Source organism: Schistocerca americana, chromosome X (genome assembly GCF_021461395.2).
Source record: "Schistocerca americana isolate TAMUIC-IGC-003095 chromosome X, iqSchAmer2.1, whole genome shotgun sequence".
In the NCBI taxonomy this organism is placed as follows: domain Eukaryota; kingdom Metazoa; phylum Arthropoda; class Insecta; order Orthoptera; family Acrididae; genus Schistocerca; species Schistocerca americana.
The window spans coordinates 641,768,464-641,796,367 of NC_060130.1; the positions used below are offsets into that span (position 1 = coordinate 641,768,464).

Here is a 27,904-nt window from a genome sequence, read left to right on the forward strand (position 1 = left end):
TGTAATATGTCTGCAGTCTACCCTAAACTTTTAGACTGGAGGTTTTAGTGTATTGCAAAGTGGCTGGCTCCTCCCTTTTTTCCTTGTAGTCAGCCAGCAACTTCCATCTGCTATATTGTTTTAGCTCCCTGTACCGCTTTCTTCTTGTGTCGTCCATGTTTTACTGCTGATGGCATGCTTCTTCCCACGTTTCAGTGTGGGTAGGCGCATATTTTTCCAAGCTTGTTATCTGTGTTTTACGTTCTGTTTTATCTTACTGTTGTGGGTATTTTCTTGACACCCATCTCAATCTGTTACTGAGCGGGCACTGAAACCTTGTCGTCATGCACCCATACAACCATCTCCATCGTCATCATCATGTAAAAGGCACCCTCTTAATCGCGCTGTATGCAAGCCATGGAAACAAATCCAGCCATGAAAGTTGGAAATATCTGCAAGCAGACGAAATTTAGATTAGATGTTCATAATAGGTATTGTAGTGGGAAGAGGTAGAAGGCACCATGTTAAGACTTGTCTGAGCTTTCCAAGTGATTTATTGTTTCCAACTACAGTGTCGTGTTCCCCTTGGTCTGCGTCACTGGCTCCCACAATGCTGAGAACGTCACCTCAGCGACCCGTCAAGCACTCTGCTAATGCGTCAGCCTTGTGCGGTCGCGGTGATATGATAATGTCAGGACTCACCGGAAAGCCGAAAAAAATTAAATGGCTCTGTGCACTGTGCGACTTAACTTCTGAGGTCATCAGTCACCTAGAACTTAGAACTAATTAAACCTAACTAACCTAAGGACATCACACACATCCATGCCCAAGGCAGAATTCGAACCTGCCTCTGTAGCGGTCGCTCAGCTCCAGACTGGAGCGCCTAGCACCGCACGGCCACTCCAGCTGGCCCGGAAAGCCGACTCAGCAGCCTTTGTCCTGCACTGCCTCAGCGTTGCTTGCTGACAACTGCAAGGTGGCCCACGCCATGCGTCCCTGCCGGCGTGGCTTGGGTCATGTCAACAACAAGCGCCCGCGATCCGGCAGCTGAATCTGCGCCCCTCACCTTGGATGTCTCCGGTGTGTGTTGGGAGCCAAGACACTTGCCTGCAGTAGCAAATTGTGAAATGGTCCTCCGCTGGCTGGCTGCAGACCCCATGTCGGCCTCAGAGGGTCGAACCAACGACCCGACTTGGACAGGAACACTGGCGCCCCATCTGCTGCTGTGTGTAGCCAGTGGTGTGACATGTCCCGCCATTCAGGAGAGCTACCACACTTCAGTGCTTTGTTAGTGAAGCGGCACTTATTTATATGCCTCTGTTTTGCTAAACGTGCTGCTCTGCATCACATTCTCAGAACACTTAGGTTGGCCAGTGGGCCCCTTCTGCCTGTGACTTGCGCCATGCAAACTGCTGCATGTACTTTTTCCAACGGTTTCATGCCCCTGTGGCCTCTACTTTACTTCGCAACTGCCAGTGAGTGTAACTCACTGTAAACAGGCATGCGCCTGGCTGCAACTTGCGCGCTCAGAAATATTGCACCAAGACTGACTTTTCCTATCCTAAACGGTAGTGCCGCTACATTATTCCCCCGTTTGGAAAGACCCGGTCCCCAGCTCGACCTTTAACTAACACTTAACTTGTCTGGGTCGGCACCTATAACATATTTCCTTACTTTTAGAAAATTAAATGTGGTCTAGTGCCCCTTAAGGGGAGCTGGAACAATCCATCTAATACATGTTAACTCTAGCAAATAGAAGAAACATTTTTTCTAACACTATTAAACATATTGATCTGAAATTTCCACTACATGTTCAGTAAATATTTCTCTACAAAGTTATAATGCCATGTTAAGAAATATTTATTGGTTTTTGTTTTACAATTTTTTTAAACAGAAGCTTATTTTTTCTCTAAAATTTTGCACTTTTTCTTCTATAACTCTTGAATTATACAGTATTTTGTTACAATTTCTTATAAAAATGAAGCAAAGGAAGTAAACAATATTGTGTATTAATTTCATTGATATAATGTTGGATTCCAAAGTCTTTTAATACATTCCTGCCCCATATGATGGATTATCAGCATCCTCTTCTTTTTCCAGTGTTAGTTTCCTTTTCACTGGCCTTTTCTTCCCTTTTGCTGCATGTTGTAGGCTTTTGTCTCTTCTTTGTGCACCTCTTAGTCTTTCTTCATCAATTAGGTGCATTGTGGAAATGGTGTTGTGTCCTGGTTGGAAACCTAAACGTTTCAGCACATCACATTTGATAATGTTTGCTACATTGTATGTTGCCACTGCATCATACACTCCAAAATGCAATGTTTTTATCTGTACAAACACTCTTTTGGGAATCCTAATCCAAATTAAATTATTTACACTTTCATTTGGATTTTGTGTTTTCCCATGTAAACACTTTTCTAATAAACTTGGCTGTGATAAATCTCCGAATATGGGCTTAATTACATCAATTACAGCATTTAGCAAACTGTTTTTATGGGCATATTCCTTTCCTGATTGGTACTTACACCATGAGTCATCATCTGTTTGGCACAGTGCATGTTGTGGGTGCTCATTTGTTGATGCAGTATGAAAAAAATAATGCCCATACTGCTCTCCTCATATGCTCAATTCCTCTTGTATTTTGCCTAATTGCACACTCATAATACCTCTGCAATCTATCAATTGCTTCATCTGTCAATCTTCTTCTTCCTCTAAGAGTCTTACTATCACTAAGCTTCTGGGATCCTAATATCTGCTTTAGTTTGTGCAAGCGAGCCCCCATGCTCTTCTGCACATGCCCAATGCACTCTGGTTTTTTAATGTGAATTTCATTGCCATAAGGTTTGAGTTCCTCTACAGGTTTATATCCCTTAGAATCACCATCTCCTAGATAGTTAGTGTATCGTACATGATACCACTCCTGTGATCTGGAGAAAATTGCTTTCACTCCCTCTACTGCCATTGCTCCACTCGTGCCATGAAAATTTGCTTCACAACTTCCACTATGTTAGTCCTTGGTATTGCCCTTACATCTACAATGTTTTGAGAGAATTGCAACATCAATTACTTTGCAACTGTCTCCACTGTTAGCTGTCACAACTCCAGTTAGAGATTTATGACCTCTACATTGCCATGATCCATCTAAAGCAACAGTTAAAACTCTACAATTACCATTATCTGTCACAGCTTCTTCAACTGCTTTCTTCATTATTTCTTGAGCAGTATCTTCAGCAGAACATCCAACCAATTCATTATAAAATCCAAACTTGGTTGGTGGTTTTGGCAAGTTCATAATTCCACATAACATTGTCCCTGCAGCACTGCCCTTGTCAATGCAATGCATGTCATACACTAGCCTAACATTTATGTCATACACCTTCTTTCCACTATTACCACTACGAGGAATACTGTTGGAATTAGAAAACGAAACTTCTGTAGCGCATCTGTTACACTTCACTAACATTTTACATGCCAAACCAATGTGTGAAGTTATTTTCAATTCCAGTCCTCTTTCTTCGCAAACTTGACAAAATACACTATGTTTCAAAATATTAGAGAGCAAGGAAACGTTAATTTTTCATTCACATCATTACTGTCACTTTCATAGTTTTCAAAGTTTTGTTTGTGTCACAAAGTTTCTTGCTGGAAGAAGTTCTATTACATTCATTTGGAGTAGTTGGTGAAGCAGTCTGAGCAGCATCTCCCTTCAAAACAACAAAAGATTTCTTCTTCCAGTCATTGTGCCTTTTCTTAAACACTCGATAGCTCAAACAGGACCTATTGATATCCACAAACCAAATACGTAAAACAGGTACTAGCAAAATTCATCAAATACGCAAAATTGAACAACTAAACAACACAAAGCAAACTCCACAAGACAACACACACGACATAGCGTTTATGTTTACCGATGTGAACAGTAACTTGCCACAGAAATAAAGCCATACAACGATGGAAAACAAAACACTGTCTAATTCCGCAAAGATACCCTGCTTGCAGCCAGCGAGTAGCGCCATCAGAGGTGACACACCAAGTCGCTACAACCGTATACGCGGCGTGTCAACTTTGCAGCGATAAAAAACACACTTAGAATTCCCTTAGAAGGGTGAAACTTAATTTGTTTTATTCAGAAAACTCCAAATAATTTTATAATGAAAAAACGAAAAAAACGTTAATTTTGTCATTTTCATCATTCCGACTGCCCTTAAAACACATGAGATGAAACATAATGTAAAAATTCCTTACTGGACGACCACTGCTCGATCAAACATTTACCTACTCGTCTCACACCCTCGGTATCCAATCCACTAGGACTTGGACTAACCCTTGGTTCCTCTTGGAATTGGCTCTCTGCATGATGAGAATGAAAATATAACAAAGTTAAGGTTGTGAAGACACTTGGCACAGAGGTGCTCAAAATGATCGTCATTTGCCGTTGCCTTTCCCTATACTGAGCTACATATTGCACAAGCTGTTTGGCTGATATGCGCCCCTCTTGCTCGAAAATGAACTGGTTTACAGATCTCAACAGACCTGGCTCCAGAGTTTGATTTAACAAGGTCAGATTATACCTTGGCAAAAACTCTACAGTACCACCTCAGCCGGCCGTGGTGGCCGAGCGGTTCTAGGCACTACAGTCTGGAACCGCGCGACCGCTATGGTCGCAGGTTCGAATCCTGCCTCGGGCATAGATGTGTGTGATGTCCATAGGTTAGTTAGGTTTAAGTAGTTCTAAGTTCTAGGGGACTGATGACCTCAGAAGTTAAGTCCCATAGTGCTCAGAGCCATTTGAACCATTTTTACCACCTCAGTTTTCTATTTCTACCAACTTGCTTCCACATTCCAATTTTCAGTGACGTGAGGACAGGAATCACCATCACCCTTCCTGCCTCTTCCAAACTACTGCTGCCTGCAGCAGGCTATACTCGAAAACCACACATACGAAAATACAATGCCTAATTAATCTACGCAAACCTAATGATACATAACAAGAAAACAAAAAAACTACAAATACTCTACAACTTTCAGGATCGCAAATGATACTGCACTTCATGCTGTACTCCATCTTCCTGGCATTCTCTGTGCTTAGCACCTCTCTTCACACTCTCTTTCTTTCTCTTTCCTTCTTGTGGCACGCCTGGAATCACATCCGGGCAACCCTTAAATGGCTGTAACCGCCCAATGTATACTATCTTTCCAATAACTTCTGGGAATTCAGCCAGGTAACACTTTCAGCGACGCCTATATTTCGGCGGGAGAACACTCCGCCATTTTCAAGGCAAACTGCAACGGACAGGCGACGTACACGCAAATTTAAAACCTCGGTTCTCGGGCTGATGCAGGAAAGATAACACACACACTGAACACTAGTGCCACCAAAGATGACAAAAGTCACACAGCTATCGATAGTGAGACTACGAACTCACAGGTGAGGTAGCATTGACTCTGTCCCTTTGTTTTTTGACAAGGGAGAGAGCCGGATTCCAAGCAGAGTTTAATCAAAAACCTCCATCCCTTTTAACGAGGTTGCTCGCTAGTTTAATCTGAACTGCCTCCTTAGTAACACTGTCCCAATAGCTGGTCGTGCATGCCAGTATCTCGATGTTATTATATAACATGGGGTGACTAGTATCCAAGCAATGTTCAGCAATAGCAGATCTACTTGGCTGCTGTAATCGTGTGTGCCGTTTAAGTTCAGTACTTCGGACCTCCACGGTTCAGATAATTTGACCAATATATGCCATGCCGTAGGTACGAGGAATGCGGTATACACCCGCCTTACGCAGACCAAGATCATCCTTAACAGAACAGAAAAGTGCTCTAATTTTAGATAGAGGTCGGAAAACACATTTCACATCGTATTTCCGTAAAATACGACCGATCTTGTTGGAAGTGTTTCCTACGTAAGGCAAAAAGGCAGTAGACTTAGGTGTCGATTCAGAATTATCATCAATCACGCAATGTACAGTTGGTCGACAGCCCAGTGCACGTTCAATCTGTCTATCACTAAAACCATTTTGACAAAATGTAACTTCAAGATGCGACAGCTCAGCTGGCAAAGTCTCAGCGTCAGAAACGCCATGTGCCCTGTGTACCAAGGTACGAAGTACCCCTTCACGCTGAGCCAGATTGTGACAACTATTAGCCTGTAAGTACAAGTCCGTGTGAGTACGTTTCCTGTAGACTGCATGTTCCAATGATCCATCATCCTTCCTGCTAACCAACACTTCAAGAAAGGGAAGGCAACCATCCTCTTCCACCTCCATCGTAAAACGAATGTTCGGGTAGATCGAGTTCAGATGTTCTAGAAAGGCATTCAAATTCTCCCTATCATGAGACCAAATAACAAAGGTATCATCAACATATCTAAAGAAACAGGCGGGTTTCAAAGGCGCCGACTCCAATGCACGTTCCTCAAAATCTTCCATAAACGAATTTGCGATCACAGGAGACAACGGACTACCCATCGCAACTGAATCTGTCTGCTCCTAATACTGGTCATTAAATAAAAAGTAAGTGGATGTCAACGCATGCTGAAAGATATTAGTTAATTAAGCACCAAATGTAGCCTCAATTAAGTGCAAAGAATCAGAGAGAGGAATGTGAGTGAAGAGAGAGACCACATCGAAACTCACTAAAATATCAGAGTCATTCAACCGCAGTACCTCCATACGACGTAAAAAATCAGCTGAGTTCCTGATATGAAGTTCACACTGACCTACTTATGGACTCAACGGAGAAGCAAGATGCTTGGCTACACAATATGTCAGAGTGCTGATGTTACTCACTATAGGACGGAAAGGAACCCCATCCTTGTGAACCTTCGGAAGGTCATATAACCTGGGGGGAACAGCACTGTAGGTGTTAAGACTCTTGATAGTGTCCTGCGACAAACCACTTTTCTTCAGGAGGCTGTTGGTCGTTCTCTCAACACTTTTTGTGGGGTCAGCATCGATTCTGCGATACACAGAATCAGATAGTAAACGTTCCATCGTTTGTACACAATCCTGTTTATTTAAAACAACGGTGGCATTGCCCTTGTCTGCAGGTAAAATAACAATATCAGGATCAACTTTGATACAGCGTAAAGCAGCCCTCTCTGCTGCTGTTAGATATGTCTTCGCTTCACCCGTTAATCTAATCTTGGCTACATGTAATAACTGTTCATCAGATCAACCATTCATCACAGCTGAAGTTTCCAAGTCCTCGACAAACGAACGCACATCCTCAGATGCCTTGCCAGAAAATGGAATAATCAAACTCGCGGAAGCTGGATCAATCTCCTGCTGTGGCATCCTAGGCAACAACGACTGATCCGATGCGGTTTCCCACTCACTTCTAGATGTTAATTCACTCCTCAACTGTGTATTGTCTGTTGTCAACTGTGCTACCTTTTCCGACAAAATCCGTACTGCTTCTGGTTCCGACACACCTCACGCTCCTGGCTCTGCCATTGTGTTGCTTTTGTTCCCCGTTAATCCTGAAACAAATCAATTAAGTACAAAAATAACCCAACTCCCTACACCTCAGTATCATCATATTCAGTAACATCATACTCAGACCAATACAAAAGTAATCAAATGTAACGAGAAACATCATCTTACTACTCCAAACACACTAACACTTAATCTGACAAAAAAAATATGCCTACGCAAAACATCTGAAATAGCCTGCCAGGAGCCATACTCAAAACACAAACAAAAAAGGAAAGAGAATGTCCAATACTCAAAAGAACACTGGTCTAAACTCACCACATCTTGTGACTGTAATGCAGGCAGTGGGCTAGAGCATCGTACTGCACAGATGATATCTGCTATTGTAGCTCCAAATGTAGTGGGAAGAGGTAGAAGGCACCGTATTAAGACTCGTCTGAGCTTTCCAAGTGATTTATTGTTTCCAACCACAGTGTCGTGTTCCCTCGGTCTGTGTCACCAGGTCCTGCAATGCTGAGGACACAACCTCAGCAACCCGTCAAGTGCTCTGCTTATGTGTCGGCCTTGTACGGCCGCGGTGATGTGATGATGTCAGGGCTGTGCTGGCAGCCGACTCAGCAGCCTTCATCCGGCACTGCCCCAGCGCCACCCGCTGACAACTGCAACGTGGCCCGCGCCGTGCATCCCTGCCGGCGCGGCCCAGTTCGTGGCGACAGCAAGCGCCCGCAATCCGGCAGCTGAATATGCAGCCATTGCTCTGGATGTCTCCAGTGCATGTTGAGGGCCAAGACGATTGCCCACAGTAGCTAGCCTTGGAGTGACCCGCTGCTGGCTGGCTACGGACCCTGTGTCGGCCTCAGAGGTTCGAACCAGGACAGGAATGCTGGCGCCCCATCTGCTGCTGTGTGTAGCTAGTGGTGTGACATGCCCCGCCGTCCTGGGGAGCTGCCACACTTCAATGCTTTGTTAGTTAAGCAGCACCTATTTATATGCATCTGTGTTCCTCGGTTTTTCTAAACGCGCTGCTCCGTGTCATGTACTCATCACACTTAGGTTGGACAGTGGGCCCCTTCTGCTTGTGACTTGCGCCATGCAAACTGCTGCACTGGCCGGAGTGGCCGAGCAGCTCTAGGGACTTCAGTCTGGAACCGCGTGACTGCTATGGTCGCAGGTTCGAATCCTGCCACGGGCATGGATGTGTGTGATGTCCTTAGGTTAGTTAGGTTTAAGTAGTTCTAAGTTCTAGGGGACTGATGACCTCAGAAGTTAAGTCCTATAGTTCTCAGAGCCATTTGAACCAAATACCTAGGTGTACTTTTTCTAGTGTTTCTATGCTCCTGTGGCCTCTACTTTACTTCGCAACTACTGCTGAGTGTAACTCACTGTAAACTGGCCTATGCCTGGCTGTAACTTGCTTGATCAGAAATATTGAGTTTGCCTATACCTAAACGGCAGTGCCGCTACAATATTCTAATCTCGAAAAGAGAGATCTCAAAAACAGCCAACTGATATAAAGTTTATTGACACCCTACCTTTTCTTTCCTAATGTGCAACTGGAAAATTATAAGTCTCACTAGGTTCCTAATACTTTGTTAAGAGCTCAAACTTTACACTGTTATGGATATTTCGTTTTCCAACCTAGCGACCTATGCCAAGACACTGGAATTTGGATGGCTGCTCCTCTTCCTGCATTTGTACTTCTTTGCAGATATCCAGGTGTTTCTTTTGTAACTCTGAAGTAGTGCTTGAAGATGGTAATGCTATATTAATCCCTATATGTTGACCTTCAGACATGTCTATCACAGAAGGGTCTGTTGCTTTATGTTTCTTAGCAGACAGTTTAATCAAAGACAGTTGTCTTGATTTCCTTTCTCCTTTTCATTCATATTGAAACTTGCATATACTTCTTTGATTACTGAGTTTACTTCAACAGTTAATTGGGAAAGGCCAGGTTATTTGTTGTAATTAGCATTCATATATCGCTCTCTCATTGCCACACAGAATTAACCCACACTCACACACACACACACACACACACACACACACACAAAACACTTATGACTCAAGCAATTCACAACTGTTTGAAAGGAAATAATGAAAAAAGAACAGACTATAGCTATTGCCATGTTGGCTGCATTGTTGGACTATACTTATTATGTTCCTGCAATCGTTCTCCACGTGTTGTGCCACTCAATGCCACTTTGAAATGAATATGACTGCAAAAATCATAACTCACATGTCGCCAATAATGGTCAACAATTGTAGTTTGATCTGTACACATCAAATATATGTGGAGTTAGGTTTGTCATATATCGTAATTTCAGTAGGCAGTGGAGCGATAAAAACTATCACATGTAACATTAAAATAAATTACGAGTACAAATACCCTTCCCCATGTAGCCCAAAAAATCGCATTGATCACCACAATATCGTTCAAACGGCGATTGTCGCACTCTTTAAAAAAACTCTCACAAAATTCTGTCATCAGTAACCCAAAAAGCGACATATTGTTCAATCTGGTCACCTTACACTGATCTACTTCGATGTAACAAAGTTCATTGTTTATTAGATTATTATTTGCTTACTGTTGTAGAATGCAAGAATGGACTCCGCTCTCACTACATAGGTTACTCTAATAGAAACATTTGAAATACATAGAGCTGTCCTTGAAATTTTACTGATTTTTTTCCTTGCAGTTGGCTGGCTAGTGCGTTTCACCACTTCTATGAGTGGACGCCCTTCAAGTGTACTACAAATTTCCTAGGTTTATCGCCAGTGAACTGCCCACGTCGTGCCTTCCCCTTGTAAGATTATCATCTAATCATTTAATGTAACCTACATAGATAGCGGAAACACTATTCTGAAATAAGGTCATGGGGGCTAATCTTGTTTGTTTGTTTGTTATATTGAATGGCTGGATACAAACACTGTCCAGTGTCATGATCATGAATAACCAGTAGTCAAACCCTGATCACTATGATTTAGAAATTCCAACTAGCTCTACTTGGAAACAGTGTGATCCAAGGCCAACTTGGATCTACACTATGCATTTTATACTCAGAATCGATATTAAGTTTGGCAGACGAGACAGCTCTGTTAAAGATATACAGTGTTAGACAAAGACTATAAAATTCGCTCTGCAAAACCTAATTTCAGTAGATTTGTCAATACATTGCACAACCTTCAATCTTGTCTACAGACGTTCGGTACTACACCGCAGTATGAAATGTTGCACAATATTATCGGCAGTCTAGGGGCCGCTTAAGAACACACGAAAGCTTCATATTCACAACTATATTTTTGTTAAACATGGCGCATATACGGTAGCTTCTGGTGTTACCAGACGAGTACACTGTCAATGTTTTCTTCATTGGAAACCTTTTTGTGACGTGACGCGACGTTGATGGTTCGTTGATGGCAGCCATTTGAAATGCCTTGTGCGCAGAGCTGTAGCAAACTGTATGTTTTCGGTACTGAGTAACGAATACTTTGAATGACTCGAAGACCTGAATCGTTATTCATAAATACATTTCTTTACTCGTACCTATCGATACGATCTCTGTAACGGAAACCAGTACAGAGTATGCGTATATTGGAATACAGCTATGGCGCATGGGGTACGAATAATATGGATGCAAACTGTATGGCATTGCCACTCGATTCGGTATGCACGATGGAATTCGTTATGGGCACTTTGCGGTCGGCTCGGTTCTCTCGGTTCAGTAGATCGGTTCTACTCGTCCGTTTTCGGAAGGTTTAAGGATGAGTGCATATTGGTGAAGAATTGCCATTTAGAGGATATGTTTTGTGTTGTAGAAGCTTTGTTGTTATGTAAATTTAGCTCCATTTAAAATATTCTTTTTAAAACTGGAACATTCTGTAGGATGAGTAATTTTTATAGACCTCCTTGACGAATTTAAAATGTGTAGCTCTATGATTTACATGGTTATTATTTGTTATAAAATATTTTAGATCTTTTTATTGGTCCATATCTGTAGATCAATTCTCGATGATCCGCAGGTCTGCCTTAAATGCAAATACAGTGGATTTTTATTTTTTACATGTTTCAGTGTAATGGTTGTTATTTGTTTTTTTGATCTCATCTAGTATGAAAAGTTGTATAAGAAACTGTTATCTTCAAATGCGATCCCATTTCACTCATATCGATATTATTTTAATTGTTAATGTCACAAAACACAGCATAACAGTCCTGGGGATCGCAAATGTAGCGCCAAAACTATGATCGGTCACACCTGCAGCAATCGGGAACAAGCAACAGCTGTCACGAAATACTCCGACTGGATCTGACATCCCATGAGCGATCTTCGGGCCAAGCCACCAAGATAGAGTCTGGGAACAATATCTAGCATTCTTAACCCTTTTCCTGTCCTATAACCCTTGTGACAATCAGGTCAACTGTTTAAAAGTTCTGTATTGTTCTTTCGATTGCAATTTGCAATAGACAAAAAGGAGGGAAACTGGTACTTTTTTACCGAAGTTACCTATGATAAAGCAAAGTGTGGTCTTTGCCATATCTTATATTCTATGAAAGATGATTCTACATCAAATTTTTTAAAAATCTTATAAAAAACATTGCTCATCATACAAGACCATAGTTACAGTTTCATCAGATCGGCTAGAGTCTACCAGATCCCAAGAATTTTCTTCCGAAATGCATCTCTTTACATCGAGATCCCAAGTTCCATCGTTAAAATCTTAACCTCAACAATAACAAACAACCACAGCAAGAGAACAACTTCCTGAGTTAGTTTTTAATATCATCATTAAAAATTTGTAACCGTTTTCTGTGACTGAAGATGCCCTTTTCAAAGTTTTGATTGAGTTCTTGGAGGCCAAGTATAAATTACCATCAAGATAGTGAGCATAACATTCCTGGACGCTCAGTATGTATGAATGCAAATTAAATTAAAAGACAAATTTTAAAGTGTACCTCACGTTTCCATCACTACCGATGATTGGACATCATGGGCAACAACGCTTTATCAGGCAGTTACAGTACACTACATTGTAAATTGGGAGCTGAAGTCTGCATTATTAGGAAGTTTTGAATGTTATTAGCAGCATACAGTAGACTACATTAAAATGAAATTATGTATTTTATTGTTTATGTGGGAGGTACAAGATAAAGTATTTGTCTGTGTTACAGATAAAGCCACTAACATGAAAGCAACTCAGTTGGCAGGCCGTGAAAGTCTGCCTTGTGCCCTGTATGCACTTAATGTAATAATGCTTTTGGGACTGAACTGAAAATGTTATACAAAAACCAAAACCAATCGTAGAGCACCCTTCAAAAAAATTAACTTAAACGCAAGAGCAGCTCAGGCCTGGACAAAAGCCTTTAACACTAAAAATTGACGTTGCCACTAGATGGAACAGCACCCTGGATATGTTGGGAATGATTACTATTCTGCGATTATCGCTTGAAGTGGCACCTGTACTTCTCCATATTCCTATTGAAAGTCTTCTTGAAACTGGATAGCAAGCTGTACGAAAATTTGCTAAAACTTCAAAGATTTTTAAAACAGTGTACCAAAGAACTGTCCTCACACACAAACACAAGGGTCTATTAAAAATTGTGCTAGACATCCAGTCCTTTCGAAAGCAGGCCTATTACATTCAAGATTTAAGGGGCTGGCTTTTAAATACGAATCTGCTAACGAGTATGCTAAATTTTCATCAAAAACTTAAGAGGACATTGAATGTGAAATTTGTTGAAATGTCACATTTTCTGTTTTCCACTCCATAATGTACTTTTGACCTTCCTGGACATTTTGGTATATAATACATGAAAATCGAACAATCGTGAGACCTTCAAATAATATTTTGAATGTTGACATGTGACTGTCAAATTTAGCGGCTACACATATAGTGCCACTGTTGAGCAGTCATATCCTGGGAACTAGACAGTCCAGAAGGGTGTGAATTGCTTTGTTTTGTGTCTACTGCTACGTCTCAGAAGTTGGCGTTACGAATAAACAAATCAGTCCTTTTTTTCATTGAATGTTGTGTGATTGTCAGCTATCTTTGTAGTAAGCTAACTTCTACCGCTTTTTATACGAAAATAAAATGACTAAGTGTAAAAGTAACTTCAAGAAACGCAAATTTTGACAATTTAGAGAAGATGAAAATAGCTGTGTGGAGCACTTTCTTTCATCGAATATCAACCGATGGAAAGCCATGTAATGCTTTGTGCCCATCTCCACCAATCACTTCGTGTAAATACAGGCAAGCTGAATTTTCTGGCACCCGGCATGAATTTACACATAAACATTGTCTTCCTTTGGCAGTAATGAAGGCAATCAAACCTATTTACAGAGATTTGGCTAATCCTGAGCTACTAAAGAAGTGTTCACATGGGAAAACCGAGAATGTGAATGAGTGCCGTGTGACTAAAAATGTATTTGTTGGCCTTATGAATCTAAAGTTAGCAATGCCTGATGCTGTAATAACTTTTGATGTTGGGAACTTTGAAAGACTTAAAGGTCTGGAGAAGTTAGGGGTAAGATTCGGACAGAACACAGCTAAAGGATAGTGAGTACTGGATGAGCTTCGTGTACGTGAAGCAGAGTTAGTTTCTCAGCAAATGACAAAAGAAGCAAGGAAAAAAGGAGGAGGCAAGCAGTCGGCTGTTGTGACACTCAAAAACACACAGACTGTAGGCCAGGGCAATTCTAGTGCGTAAAAGACACAGAAATGTAAGGCTATATAAGAAATTGTAATGAAAAAAGTTTTAAACCTCAATCTCTCTGAACTACATTTTTTGCAATAAATGAACCATTTTCTAAAAAAGTACTGACGGAAGAGATATGAAATTTTCACAGCATACCAAGTGTGAGATTCAACACATATGGAACTAGAATGTATCTAGAAAGGTGCATTCAATAATTATGGAAAATTGTAAGTGGTGTCCTAAAAAGTTTCCAAGATAATGGGTCACAAAATTTGATAATTTAACTTTGGTGGCATAGGATATACAGTGTCCTCTCAAGTAGAAAAAAAGTTCATTGTAAGACACCCCTTGAAATAGAGTTGAATGGGTCCATACCACCCAATCCTTTTGATGAAGAGGACTCGGTTCGGAAAGAATTTGGTGCAAATGCTTCGTCAAGTTGTATGACATGACCTGTTACCAGCATGATTTCAGTGAGGCAATATATGTGGTAGCAGTAGTAGTAGTGGTGGTGGTAGCTTTATTAATCTGTAGAGCTCTTTTTACAAGGATATAGTAGATGTCAAAGTATTTACAAGTTTAGATCAATTTAAAATAAACCAATTCGTATACACATATATTTACAGACTTCTAGTTACAGATGTTCATTACATTTACTCCTGGTGTACAACGCTTTTTTTGCAGATAACTTATTAAATAATGTAATGCCACACTGTACACTCATATCTCACTATCAGTCACTGCACGCACTATACACACATTGTTTCATAACACTTCACTCACTACACAAACACACACACACACACACACACACACACACGCACGCACACACACACACACACACACACACACACACACACACACACACACACACACACACACACACACACACACACTGGTGATCTCTGGGCCATTTTCTGTATTGCAACTTCCCATTTGCTATCCTGAAAAACTGAGTCAGTATCCCTCCATAATGGGTGAGATGTTGAGCTCAGAAAGAAGAAGAGGTGTTAGTATTGTGCTATGCATAGCTTGAGGGAAGAGCGTTTCTAAAAAGGAAAAAAGAAGGAAAAAACATAAAGTGAAGGTGTTATGTGGAAGGTTGGATTTTTATAACTATTATTTTCATATTTATTTTTGTAACATTTTTAATAAAACCCCTACACTGTTTTATCTAAATAATCCTTCAATGTATAAAATGTATTGCGTAACAGGTACTTTTTAGCTGCCTTTTTAAATAAGTGTATTTTTGCAATTTCTTTAATCTCTTTTGGTATTTTATTGTACAGTTTTATTGCTTGGTAGAAAATGCTGTTTTGAATTTTATGTTTCTTTTTTCTTGGTAAATGTAAGTTGGGTCTATCTCTTGTTGCATGGTCATAGACAGAGCTGTTTGTGCAGTAATTACCAATGTAATTTTTATGTGTACAACTGACTGGTAAATATGTATTCAAATGGAGCAGTTAAAATCCGCAATGTTTTAACAGATCTTTACAATGACCTCGACTAGTATTTTTCGTTACTATTCTTATATATATGGAAAAAAAAGGTATTAAGTAGGCCCCAATTTCCTTTAAAGGGATGGCTCTTAGCCAAAAAAAAAAAAAAAAAAAATACTTATCTGACATGGCTACTTCATCCCCATTAGAAAGAACAAAACCAGGTCAAACATTGTCTGATAGGCGAAGTTCCCTGCAGCGAAAATGTTTGGAAAAATTTTTATTCTTAAACTTGGACGAAAGGTTTCTGTGAGAAACAATTACGATGCAACCAGGATTGGTATGTATCGCTTTGACTGGCTACTTCCTGGTTGCCAAAGTTTGATTAATAGCATGTTCATATATATAATAAAAGTATTTTTTATATAAGTTCGTCCTAGTTGCCAAAGTCTGATTAAAAGTATGTTCATATATATAATAAAAGTCTTTTTATATAAGTTCATCATTTGGATCCTACTTTCAAATGAAGTACAATTTTTGTAAATTTATTAGTTGACTGAAGAACTGAGAACATTATTTTCATTTCGCTTGTCAGTTATTTGTCAATGGCCTTCCCACAGTGGTAACATCGGTTCCCATCAGATACCCGAAGTTAAGTGCTGTCGGGCTGGTCTAGCACTTGGATGGGTGATCATCCGGTCTGCCGAGATTTGTTGGCAAGCGAGATGCACTCAGCCATTGTGATGCAAGCTGAGGAGCTACTTGATTGAGAAGTAGCGGCTCCGGTCTCGGAAGCTGACACATGCGGCTCCTTATCCGTATCCAGCGACGTCTGTGGGCTGAAAATGGCACGGCGGCCAGTCGGTACCTTTGGGCCTTCATGGCCTGTTCGGGAGTAGTTTAGTTTTTTTTTTAGTTTATCAGTTATTTAAAATACACATTCAGTATATTAAATCTGTAAAAATTAGACTTCCACATTAGATTTCCACATTAAATAATTTAAAATTTACTATTTCTCGTTTTTATTTTACTATTAAATCCAATCCAAACGGATTCCAGTATAAAAAATTCATCCGAGTACTAAGATGTAACCAGCAGTATTAATGCGACTGGATTCCATTGGAGTTTTGCAATATCGTCGGTAATGAAAGTTACGAGTAACGATACATTTGTAGCGAGTACTGTTACTTTTAGTAACGCAAAGGTAGGGATACATTTTTTTCGTTACTTTCACAGTACTAGTTGTGGGATGTTTCGAAATGACGCGATTTGACGGCCGGTGTGAATTGGCCTTAAGACGTATAAATGTGTTGTGAGACTGAGATGCGAGGAATCGTCTATATTTGCATAGTAATTTCAAGTTATTTAAAAATGGTCATTAAAATATGCTCTGATGGAACATTTTGGTGGAATTAAGACTCTTGTGTTATTTTTGTTGTAGAAACCTATCAAAGATATTATGTATACGGAAAGATGTAACTAGTTTTCCGAGAGTGTTACGTCTTTGCTAAGGTATCTTTGTTTTGCGTGCCGTATACCGGTGGTCGCATGAAGTCTTTGGAGTTTAGGCGGAGAGGAGATTAGTTCGTCTGACCGGGTTGTGTTGCCACGTGTGGAAGTAATCCAACCGCATCGTTAATTCTGTTGGCAAGAAAATGGTCCAGAAAAAGGTATGAAAACTGTGTACCTCGATTTATCATCTGGGACGTTATTTTCTGTTGTTTACGTTTATTTTACATTTCTAGCTACTTCTTGTTGATTATTGCAATGCAGTCAGTATTGAACTTTGCGAAGTGAGAGATTGTAATTACGGATTGCGGTTATGAAATTGCTTCCGTTCTGTCTACTTTTAATTAGAATTGTTCTACTAAAATGAATATAATTATTCAACTGTTCTAAGTTGTATATTCGTAACAGACTCAAAACAGCATTCATTAAAGTGAAGTCAGTTCATTTACTATAGAAATAAGTAACGTAATGTTCTAAACAGTTCTTAATTACTAAAAGGCATCAATGTAAAGGCTGATATTTAGAATGGCCAGCCAGTTTGCAAATTGATGAAATTTATTCGTCTGTTGATACTATAGTTATGTGCAGTTTGCATAAAGTAGAAGCTGTTAAGTTTTGTATGATAAGACTGCAGAGTTCATAAAAACAGACTAGATTCTGGTGAACCATATCTACCGTTGTACAATAAATCCGTATTTGGGAGCAGGTTTAGTCTCAATTCGCTCTTTATTGTAGATGTTTTCACGTGGTTGGACTTAATAATTACTTAATTAGGAAAGAGGATAAAAGAATTCAGGATAGCCTTGTAGCTAGTGTGTTACGATGCGACTACAGCATATGGTCAGATGTTCAGGTTGAGATTTATCTGACCATGTGTTGTGTAGTTTGCCTTCATTTAGGAATTTTTGTATATGTTTTGGGGAATTGTTATTGGATGTGTAAATTTCATTGGCTCTAGCTTGTAATGGCGTCAGAAAAATATAGAAAATAGATTTTCAGAATTTTTTTTATACATAACTGTCAGTGTTTCTGTTGACAGGTTGAGAGTTGAACTATTAATGAGGTAAAGGAAGTTGAGAATCACCTGTTCCTTGTTTTGGTCTAGAGTAGACAATTTCATTTTTGAGTACATGCAAATTCTACTGCACCACCAGGCTAAATTAGCACTTTTCTGTTGTGTTTCTAAGAATTTCAAGTAGCCTATGATATATGCTCCTTGCCCCACCTCCAGGTATTTGAAGTGCCAAAGGAAGTAGATAATAAATTTTTGACAATTTGGTTGAGAGTGTAGGCACACCTTTTGAAACAATGTGATGAGACTGGTCTGTAGGTTTGTTTGAGCAATTGCCAGCAGGCTTGTATACATGCAGAGAGCTTAGTGTATGAGCAGTGTCTTCTCCAGCTTCTGGCTACTTGAGTGTGGCTGTTTGCCGTATGAGCAGTAGCAGCAAGTAGCTAGATGCTACCCAGAAAAATTATTCCGGTGCACCCAAACTGCCAGATCCACGCATGTGCAGAGCAAGCGGAGGTATAGTGGGGGCCTTCTCCACGTGACCCGTATGTTTCGTGATACTGCTGATCTCTTCGTATACAGCTCCCACGTCAAATGAAAGCAAAACAAATTTCTGTGGCTGGGAGCCACCAAGTGAATTAATATAAATTTTCATAAACATGAAAGGCGAAAATTAGTTTTCTGATTTAATATTTCCACATTATTAGCAATGAACCATTAATGTCTCAATGAAGCTATTTCAGTTTTGTAGAGCAATTTGCTTTTATTAATTTTTTCTGCTGAAGCAGTTAGTCTATTTGAAACAGTGTTTCATTCCGCTCTATTGGCTACTTTAAACTTTGTTCTATTTCAAGTGCAAATTTTCATTTTCTGGGAAGAATGACATACCACAAAGAACCAAACATGAGAGTACACTACGGGACCTCCAAGAAAATTTGTATCACGAAGCCTACATAGAATAGCTGAATGGCGCATCTGGACATAGAAATTTGCAGTTAGAGCAGAATGAAGCATTTTAAGTGTGGTTTATGAAATTCTGACGTCGTTGGAATAGTCTCTGATGTCCAGTTTGTTTTGACACTGTAAGATCTCTTAATGCTATATACTTATGAACATATGTAAACATTGACTTGAAGCTGACTAAGTAGGCAAATTTGGTCAGTAGTTTTGAACTAAATATTTTGTTTCAAATATATTGACAGATGTAGCAGAAATTTACAAATCTGACTTCTGTGAAAGTGAAAGTGTTTTTCGATCACAAGGCACTTTAGTATTTGCTCTAGGCCAGAAGTTTTCTTAATTTAAGAAATAAATTTATAGAATGCCATTCTATGCTATTTTGTAGATGGGCACATACCGTGTTTTATCATTTTAACTCCTCGCATGGCTTTTTTATTTATTCCTAGAGTAGAAAATAACTGCCAGTTGTAATTTATTTGCCTCACAGAAAACCTTGTTCATTTTTTATGCATTTTGAAATAGTCATGACATTTATTGTCCTTTATTGTTGTGTAAGCTATACAAGACTTTTTGCAATACATTTGTATTCCATCTTACTAGCTTTTGCAGTGCTGTGTAGATGTAAACCTGATTGGAAATGCTACATAACAATATTGCAGAGTACGAATTTTAAAAAAAAAGTCAGTCACCATATAGCAGAATATTATGGTACTTTGAGCTGTGGAGTCTAGTTTTGAAATGAATAATATGCCAAGAACTGCTTCCTTATTTGCATTCCTTATCTGGGTAGAATAGATAAAACAATTTCTCCAGGTACAACTCCTTAGGTCCTCAATGACATGCCGCAGGACTGCACATGGCGCGTGATGCCCCACCATGCACGAAATTCCACACACAAATGTGATGAAAAGTGTGTGAGCAGAGCAAACACCAAGCACGGGTTGCCTATGTCATCGTAGCTGTACAGGCACAGTACAGGCTGTTGTCTGTCGCTGTCTGGCGACTGCTCAAATGAATCTTATATTGCAACCTGGCTGGTGGTACATTATACACTTGACTATAACTAAAACTGGAAAATTAAGAAAACTTAATGGAGCCGTGTTTTGATGAAAAAGTATGTTTCACTGCCTAATTCAGTTTGATTTGTGCAGTTGATGCATGAAAAGTCATTATTAGCATATCCTGCTTAAGTGCTCACTAGATGATTAGTGTGGACTGTTACTGAAATTCTCCCTAAACAGTCCATTAATATTTTGGTTTGGAGTGTTAAAATGGTGACATGCTGCTGTGGTGACTGCTTCATTGTTGTAAGTGGGGAAAAGTGGATGCAAAATTGGTTCAAGGTATGTCGGGGATTACTCACTTGACAGAATTAAATTGAACACAGAGGTAACTTTCTTGTTTTCAAGCATTATGTGGACTGTTTATTGTGGCAGTCAGCTGTGACCATAAACAAATAACAACTTAGGCTGTCCAGGGGGAGAGGAGTGGTGTGGGGAATAAGCCCTGCCTCCCTCTCAAAGGGCTGCATTCTGTGCTTCCATGTATGCAGAACTCACATAATGGTCAGAGGGAAAGCTGATTCCTTTTGCGGTGAGAGATGCATTCGAATCCCTTTATGCACCACGATTATTATCTCTTCACTCGTTTCAAAATAAGAAAACAAGCAATCCACAAAGCAAATAAATTGGAGTACACAAAGCATTTGGTTAGTGACTATAGTGCAATTAGTAGCTGCATTTGTGTGTGTTCAGGCCCGACCTACTGGTATCTTAAGTAACAATATTTCAAAACACTTTCTATCTAAAACTACCACAATGTTTAACTCCTTTTAATGGCGCATGCAGAGGTACATCCCCCACCCCCCCCCATGGCGGCCATTCTTTTATATGGTGTAAGGAGTTTTTATTTAAGAAATTCTCATGCTTGTGGAAGTGATTTCCTGTGATTCAGCTAAACCTCTTGTTTAGCACTATATGGCTCATGCAGTAAGAAAATCTGTACTTTAGCAAATGCTGTGGGTCGACGGAAGTGTCAGATTCCACCTGTCGGCTTTGACCCGTGATGTAAGACTATTGTGGTGTGTAATGTCATGATAGTGTGGACGTGCAGAAATGAGCGTCCTTGCTTGTGCTGTTGGAGATTAAGCAACTGCACACTTTTTACATATATTTCCTCTATCAAAATGTTTATCACTGGGTCTCAGACCTTTCTTAAAATTTACTTTGTGTTTTATTACTATTATTTGACATGTGTAGTGGAAACATCTGTAACAACTGTTTACAGTATTATAACATTTTTATTGCAGTTAGTATTGTATCAATTCTGTCCAAATTTTGTCATGTTAAGCTTGATCAACTCTTCTGAAACTGGTGATATATATAAATGTGTACAAAGAATGAAATGAGTTCTTTGTTGCTGAGAATATGCGAAAAAGTACCATGATACAGACACAAAGACCTTTTAAAAATTGAAAGTTGTGAATAAAAGTATATACAGGTATTAATGCATGTATATACCTGAATAGAATCTAGTGCAAGTATTATTGCATAATATTTCTATAACTGCCTTAAATACTTTTAATTGAAACTACACTTTCACATTTCACATCTGTAGGATGTGCAGTATTAAAAAACTGGATTGGTATTTGTAAAAAATTCCTTGCAAGAGTGCTTTGGTTCATTTTCTTCTGAAGATGGCATTTCTACTTTGAAGAGTGCGGTCAGTTTTGCTGTAGTGTGTTCATCCATAGCTTTAGTAATTTCTCTGCACTTTCTTGATGCATAGAGCTTACTTCACTGACCATGGTTTCTTAACAGGACTAACAACTACCTCTGTAGCTGACTGATTCAAGGTATTTAATTCTTCCTCTATTGAAGTAAAACCTGCATCATCTGCACCATAGGAGGCTTAAACTTGTTTGGATACTATCATTGTTCTGTCAAAATGTTTATAACAGTTGTCACTGGAAATATCTTAACTTTGAAGCAGTCTTCAAATGAGAACACTTATTCGCAACCTGAACAAAGACTATTTTTTTGTTTCTTATATACCACTCTTTCATGGATATGCAACTAGTCAGCGCACTTAACTCTCCATTGGCCCCAGTCCTTTTTGCAAAACACAGAACTATGTGGATGGTCTGATTTCTTAGAAGCCTCTTCAGTAAACAATTTAGCACTGGTCAACTACAATACAGAAACCTGCAATGAACAGCCATGGCAAAGCAGCTGACGAACAACAACAAAGCGAAAAGAGATAACTGCAACAAAGAAAGCAAAAAGAGATAACACATTAGAAATAAGCATTCTAACAAAGAAGTTAGTAAGAAAAATCTTCAATTAAGACCTAAATTACCCTTGAAAGTTAAAAAAAAAATTTTAAAAAATAAAACCTGTCCAAATTAAAAGTGGAAGCTCTCCTACTATATGATACTAATCAACAAAAAATCAAAATTTTATGGATTGGCACTTCTGGAAAAGTATTCCATAAATAATAAAAATGTTTGGAATGCTATAGTAAAAGAACTTTGACAGATAAGTCCAAATGGAGGAGTTCTTTGTAATCATAATGCAATTATCCTTCCCATAAAAAACCCAACAAAATATCTAGAACTGTTAGAGATACAGCATTTTAAAATATTTTCTGAAATTTTGCATCTTCAAAATGTTCAGTGTCATTTTCAGAAGCCTGAATCTCTGGGCAGGAATTTTTTGGAGAAAACAAAGTATGTGTTTTTTACTTACTCCTGATTTTTAACATATGCTAAATTCAATATCAAGACTGAAGGTAACCCCTCTGCAAGAAGTGATGTGGGTTATGCCTGCTGCAGTTTTCCAAGCAGAAAATCTAAAATCTTGCTGTGATCTGAAACCTTTTGTGTACCTGTTGTTCAGATACTGTTTTACCCAGCTGTCATTTTTCTTTAGGCTTTCATCACAATAAAAGCGGCACAAATTGCTGAGCAAAGCAATGGATGCTTGAATGAGACAGTGTGTGTATGAGAACATGTGTGAGCTGTTCCTATGTGAAACTGCACATTATAAAATAGGTGTGTACAGGTAAGACTGAAGACATCCTTGGTATTACAGTATAGAAGGGTTCACAAATAGTGTGTTCAGTCTTAAAATAGTGCTAATATGTATGGGACCAATACCAAATAGGGTGAACAGGCGATGTTGAATATTTTTCTCGCTGAATTCACAGAAATGCTGAACAATTGGAAGGCACTTGTAGATCCAACTAGCCTGTTAAATCCTATGTACAGAGTTTAAAGAAAATATTGAATATACCACAACCCCTGATATACTGTTCCTATGGGGGTTCAGTAGAGAATGTGCAGAGGTGTTTGTGTTCATTCTACTCACTATGCTATTTGAATGGGAAGCAAAACTAACATGTGATAATGGTAAGTTTCCTCTGCCATGCACTTGCTACTCGGTAAGAGGATAGGTGACTCATGTCTCAAGGAATTCCATCAGATGAGTTAAGAATGGAATGTTACAATTTTTGAAATTGTACTTGATTGTTGAAACTAACACTCCAGTAAAATCCCTCATTGAACAAGAATATATCAGTGACTAATTTTGTGACTATCATGTGAGATGGTAAAATGAGTGTGAGTTTAAATGGATTTGATATGAAACTGCATCCAGACATGTAATTGGCAGTAAAAGTGCAACAGTAAAGTGCATAGGCTAATTTTACAAACTGAAATAAAGTTATAAAACCTGCATTTTTGGCAGACCGTTCACAGGACCAGTCGGAATGTTTCATTTTATGTAGAAGGCAGTGTGATATAGTTTGGACAGTCTTTTATGGGAAAAAAGGTATTGACGTGGATTTTCAGTCTTTGTTAATCTTGGTATAATGAAGTCTGACGTGTCAGTTTTTGGCAGCAGCTTTCATTTAGTTCGTTACAGTTGTTAAGCCCAGTTCAATCTGTAGCCCAGCTTCAAATAGTGCAGCATGAAGGTCTTAACTGTCACATGAACTAAGTAGTTAAGATAGTTTACATCCCCCTCTTCCTTTGTATCAAGATAATTGCAGTTGCCACATTTCAAATCATTGGCAGTAAATGTGGTCTGTTTTAGTTCTTTAATTGTAGGAACCATAACTTCATAGGATTAGTTGGTTTCCAAGTGATGTTGTATGGCTCCTGACATCAGTTTCTTACTGTGAAGCAATTATTTGTAACAGCTTAATATTGTGTACAATATTTTGAGAATAATGGTTTAATTACTTGCAGCCCAAGAAGAAGACTGTGGGGAAGAAGGTGGCAGCTGCACCACTGGCAGTTAAGAAAGTAGAACCAAAGAAGGTTGAAAATCCTTTATTTGATAAAAGGACAAGAAATTTTGGGATTGGTAAGCAATTCTAAGAGGAAATATAAGTTGATACTTTCTTACGTTGTGTAATTTCAGGTGTCTGATGTGCCACATTTTGCAAAATTAAATTTTTATACTGAGCCTCTGATAAATTATGTGCATGTAACACTGGTTTAATAGTGAATTTGTTTGTAAACTTCTGTGGAGATTGTTGCAGGAAAAAATATTTTAACTAGGCCCATTGAGGGGAAAATGGGAAATATTTGATTGGGCAAGTCAACTACAAAGGGAATTACTTTTGTAGTGTTTACTTGATCCATTGTGAAGGCTTGTCCACCTAGTGACTTGATTGTGCAAATGTCAGCACACATTTTCACAAAAAATAATTACCTGTAGACATGAAATTTGTGTAAATACAAGATGCTCAAATCTGTCATTGCATACCCACTGAATTCTAAAATATTTGTTCTAGAGTTCATTATTTAGTGTTTTCCAAAAAAAGTTACATGTTTGGGGAAACTTGAATAATGAATGCAGTGATCAGGATAAGAAGGCAGCTGCTTGCAGTTCTTTAATATCATGCTACAAGGAATTGTAATGTACCTGTCAGCTTCTCACAAGTTGAATTGGTTTTCTTCCAGGTTTCTTGTTTTGTTAAGAGTTATTAACAAACAAAAATTGTATGATTATACATCATGTAACAAATTTTTGTGATAAACTTGTGGGAAAATTGCCACTGTTTAACATTCTGCTGCTATGGACAGTGTCTGCATTCCATGCTGAGGGCACCTTTCATTGTGGTGGTTATGCTTGCCAAATGCTGGTGTCTGCTGAGAGATGGCATTTTGGCCAATGTTACGGATTGGTTTTTTCGAAAAACTATTAAATTTTTTGCATATCTTACAGTCCAATATCTTGTTTGATAAGGGGCTTAATTACTTTTTGGTATCTATCATAGTGCTGCATCAATTTAACTAGAACATTGAATGCAATTTTCAAGATTTTGCAGAGGTGAAAACATATTGTGTAAACTTTGTGTATGGTTGATTTAGCTCATACATTGCAGTGAATTAAATGTAGATAAGATATTGAAATATTATTTAAAATTAAGAGCAGAGTGATACTTACTTCATTCTTGAATTATTGAGTTTGATGTTGGACACAGTCGTGTGTGACATGACCATTACTGTCTTTGCAGATCATGAATTGCAGTGATAGGTTAGTGCCTCAGGATGCATGCAGATGTTCATAGCATTAAGTGGCACATGTGTACACATATTCAGCACCTGGAAAGTGGGATAGCAGATATTTATATACACCCACAGCAGTGGAAGGGTTAGAGCCAGTCTTGACGGTTTAGCCTATTCTTCGTGCTTTTTATAGAGAAGTGGCAAACAAAGATCAAATAAGCTTAAACCTAACTTCATTATGAATTAGTGTCCTGAGTATAATGTATGCTTTGCAGGTGTACTTTCCTGCTGGCAGTTCTTTAGGTAGATAAATGGAAGCTCAGCAGTAGAGTAAAACTGTTTGTGGGCACACGAGAGTTATGATTTATTGCATGCAGACTTGAGCACAGTTGGATCGAGCTGTTTGGGCTGGATTTTATTACGCTGATTTGGCTTTGGGGATCTTAATGTGATTGTAGATTCCATGCATCTTTTTTTCCAATAGTGAATTGTTTCATGCGCTTTCTGGTATTTTGGGTATTTTGTTTTGTTTGAAATTCAAAATGGTTAAGGGCTCTGTCATTCACTTCAGACTTGGTTGTTGCTGGCATACTTCCTGGATATTGTAATTTTCTTTGAGGGCTTGTCATTGAAAAGATCTTCTAATGTGGATACCAAAATCTTCCAATTCATAAAGCATTTTCCATTTTTATTGTAAAACGTAAATTTTCTGGTGAGGGATATGTGCAGTAGTCAGGAGCTGTACATTATGTTGAATTTATGAACATGCTGGAATTGAATTGGCATTGTTTTTGTTAGTAGGGTGCATGTCGGAGTTTTTGTATCTATGGGATAGCTACATTCCCATTCTGCTGTTCCTTACAGTTGGGGCATTCAAATATATATATAATCTCTCTCTCTCTCTCTCTCTCTCTCTCTACTTTGTAACTGATATGTGCAGTGCTTGCCTTTTTAACCTACAAATATTTTTGCAGGTCAGGACATTCAGCCACCTCGTGACCTTAGCCGTTTTGTGAAATGGCCAAAATATATCAGGATTCAAAGACAGAAATCAGTACTGCAAAAACGACTGAAAGTGCCACCACCAATAAATCAGTTTACTCAAACTCTGGACAGGCAAACTGGTAATGTTAAACTCCTATTCACTTACACTCTTTGTGAAATGATGAAAACAACAACTGAGTATGATGCTGACTTTTAATGAGCTTTTTAATTCTGATACAACAAATGATAGAACTAAGATTTTAAATGATTTTTAGGAGATTCAAAAAGTCTCTTCTTTTTATAGCTACTGCTCTCTTCAAGTTGCTTGATAAGTATCGCCCAGAAACTCGCCAGGCAAAGAAGCAGAGATTGTTTACACAGGCTCAGGCTAAGGTTTCGAAGAAAGAAGAGACACACGAGAGGAAGATTCTTTCAGTAAAGCAAGGAGCGCAGACAGTAACAAAACTGATTGAGCAGAAGAAAGCCCAGCTGGTTGTAATTGCACACGATGTGGATCCAATTGAGGTATAAATTTAGATATATGCAAAGAATAGTACAATATTAATTTAATGATGTTTTGAATTTCTTCACCTGATTAAATTGATGACAATATACGCTGAATAGTATACACTAATTTTGTTTTTATATTTAACAATTCCGTATCTTCTGAGTAATTCCGTTGTTACAGATGGTACTTTTCCTGCCATCTTTGTGCCGAAAGATGGGGGTCCCATATTGTATAGTTAAAGGAAAGGCCCGTCTTGGACGTTTAGTACATAAGAAAACGTGCACGTGTGTTGCCATCACTCAGGTACTAATTACCTTTATTACAGTATAACAAATTACTGAATTTTCAAATCAAAATTTTCTGCTAATACCCAAAACTGTCACTGCATAATTTTACAGGTGGAGTCATCTGATAGGGCAGCATTGACGAAGATTGTAGAGTCTGTAAAAACGAACTTCAATGAGCGCTATGAAGAATTCAGAAGGCATTGGGGTGGTGGTCTTTTGGGATCAAAATCTGCTGCCAGGATTGCCAAAATAGAGAAGGCAAAGGCCAGAGAATTGGCTCAAAAGCAGGGCTAATTTTTTTGACATTCATTATAAAATAAAAAGAAAAATAAACTTTTGAAAAAAATTAAGATTGTGAAATGTTCCATTATTTAATACCATAATGAAAATAACTTATGCGAATTGTCAAGTGTGTAACACAGAAATTTTATCATAAAATACTTTTGGCTAGCATTTTGATGGCCTGGTATAATCTGGTTACAACTGAAGCTATTAATGCCTGAGAATGTTCCTGACAAAATATTTTAAATATATTCTAATATGAGGCTCTTACAGTAGTATATTGAGTACTTTTTGCTGGTATGTAAC

At 38.8% G+C, this 27,904-nt stretch overlaps 1 protein-coding gene across 1 annotated transcript; it reads left to right on the forward strand.

Moving 5' to 3' along the window:
- Positions 1 to 17,067: 17,067 nt before the first annotated feature.
- LOC124556455 (60S ribosomal protein L7a) lies at positions 17,068 to 27,666 on the forward strand. The gene is made up of 6 exons (XM_047130406.1): positions 17,068 to 17,209; positions 24,269 to 24,386; positions 26,512 to 26,661; positions 26,826 to 27,046; positions 27,210 to 27,332; positions 27,428 to 27,666. The coding sequence occupies exons 1-6, from the start codon at positions 17,195 to 17,197 to the stop codon at positions 27,608 to 27,610; spliced, it is 810 nt and encodes a 269-aa protein (XP_046986362.1). The 5' UTR covers positions 17,068 to 17,194; the 3' UTR covers positions 27,611 to 27,666.
- Positions 27,667 to 27,904: the final 238 nt, after the last annotated feature.

Excerpts from the sequence above, each read along its gene's own strand:
- LOC124556455 (XM_047130406.1), top strand. Across the intron at positions 26,662-26,825 it reads AACTCTGGACAGGCAAACTG|CTACTGCTCTCTTCAAGTTG; the intron begins GTAATGTTAAAC and ends TTCTTTTTATAG. Across the intron at positions 27,047-27,209 it reads ACGATGTGGATCCAATTGAG|ATGGTACTTTTCCTGCCATC; the intron begins GTATAAATTTAG and ends CCGTTGTTACAG.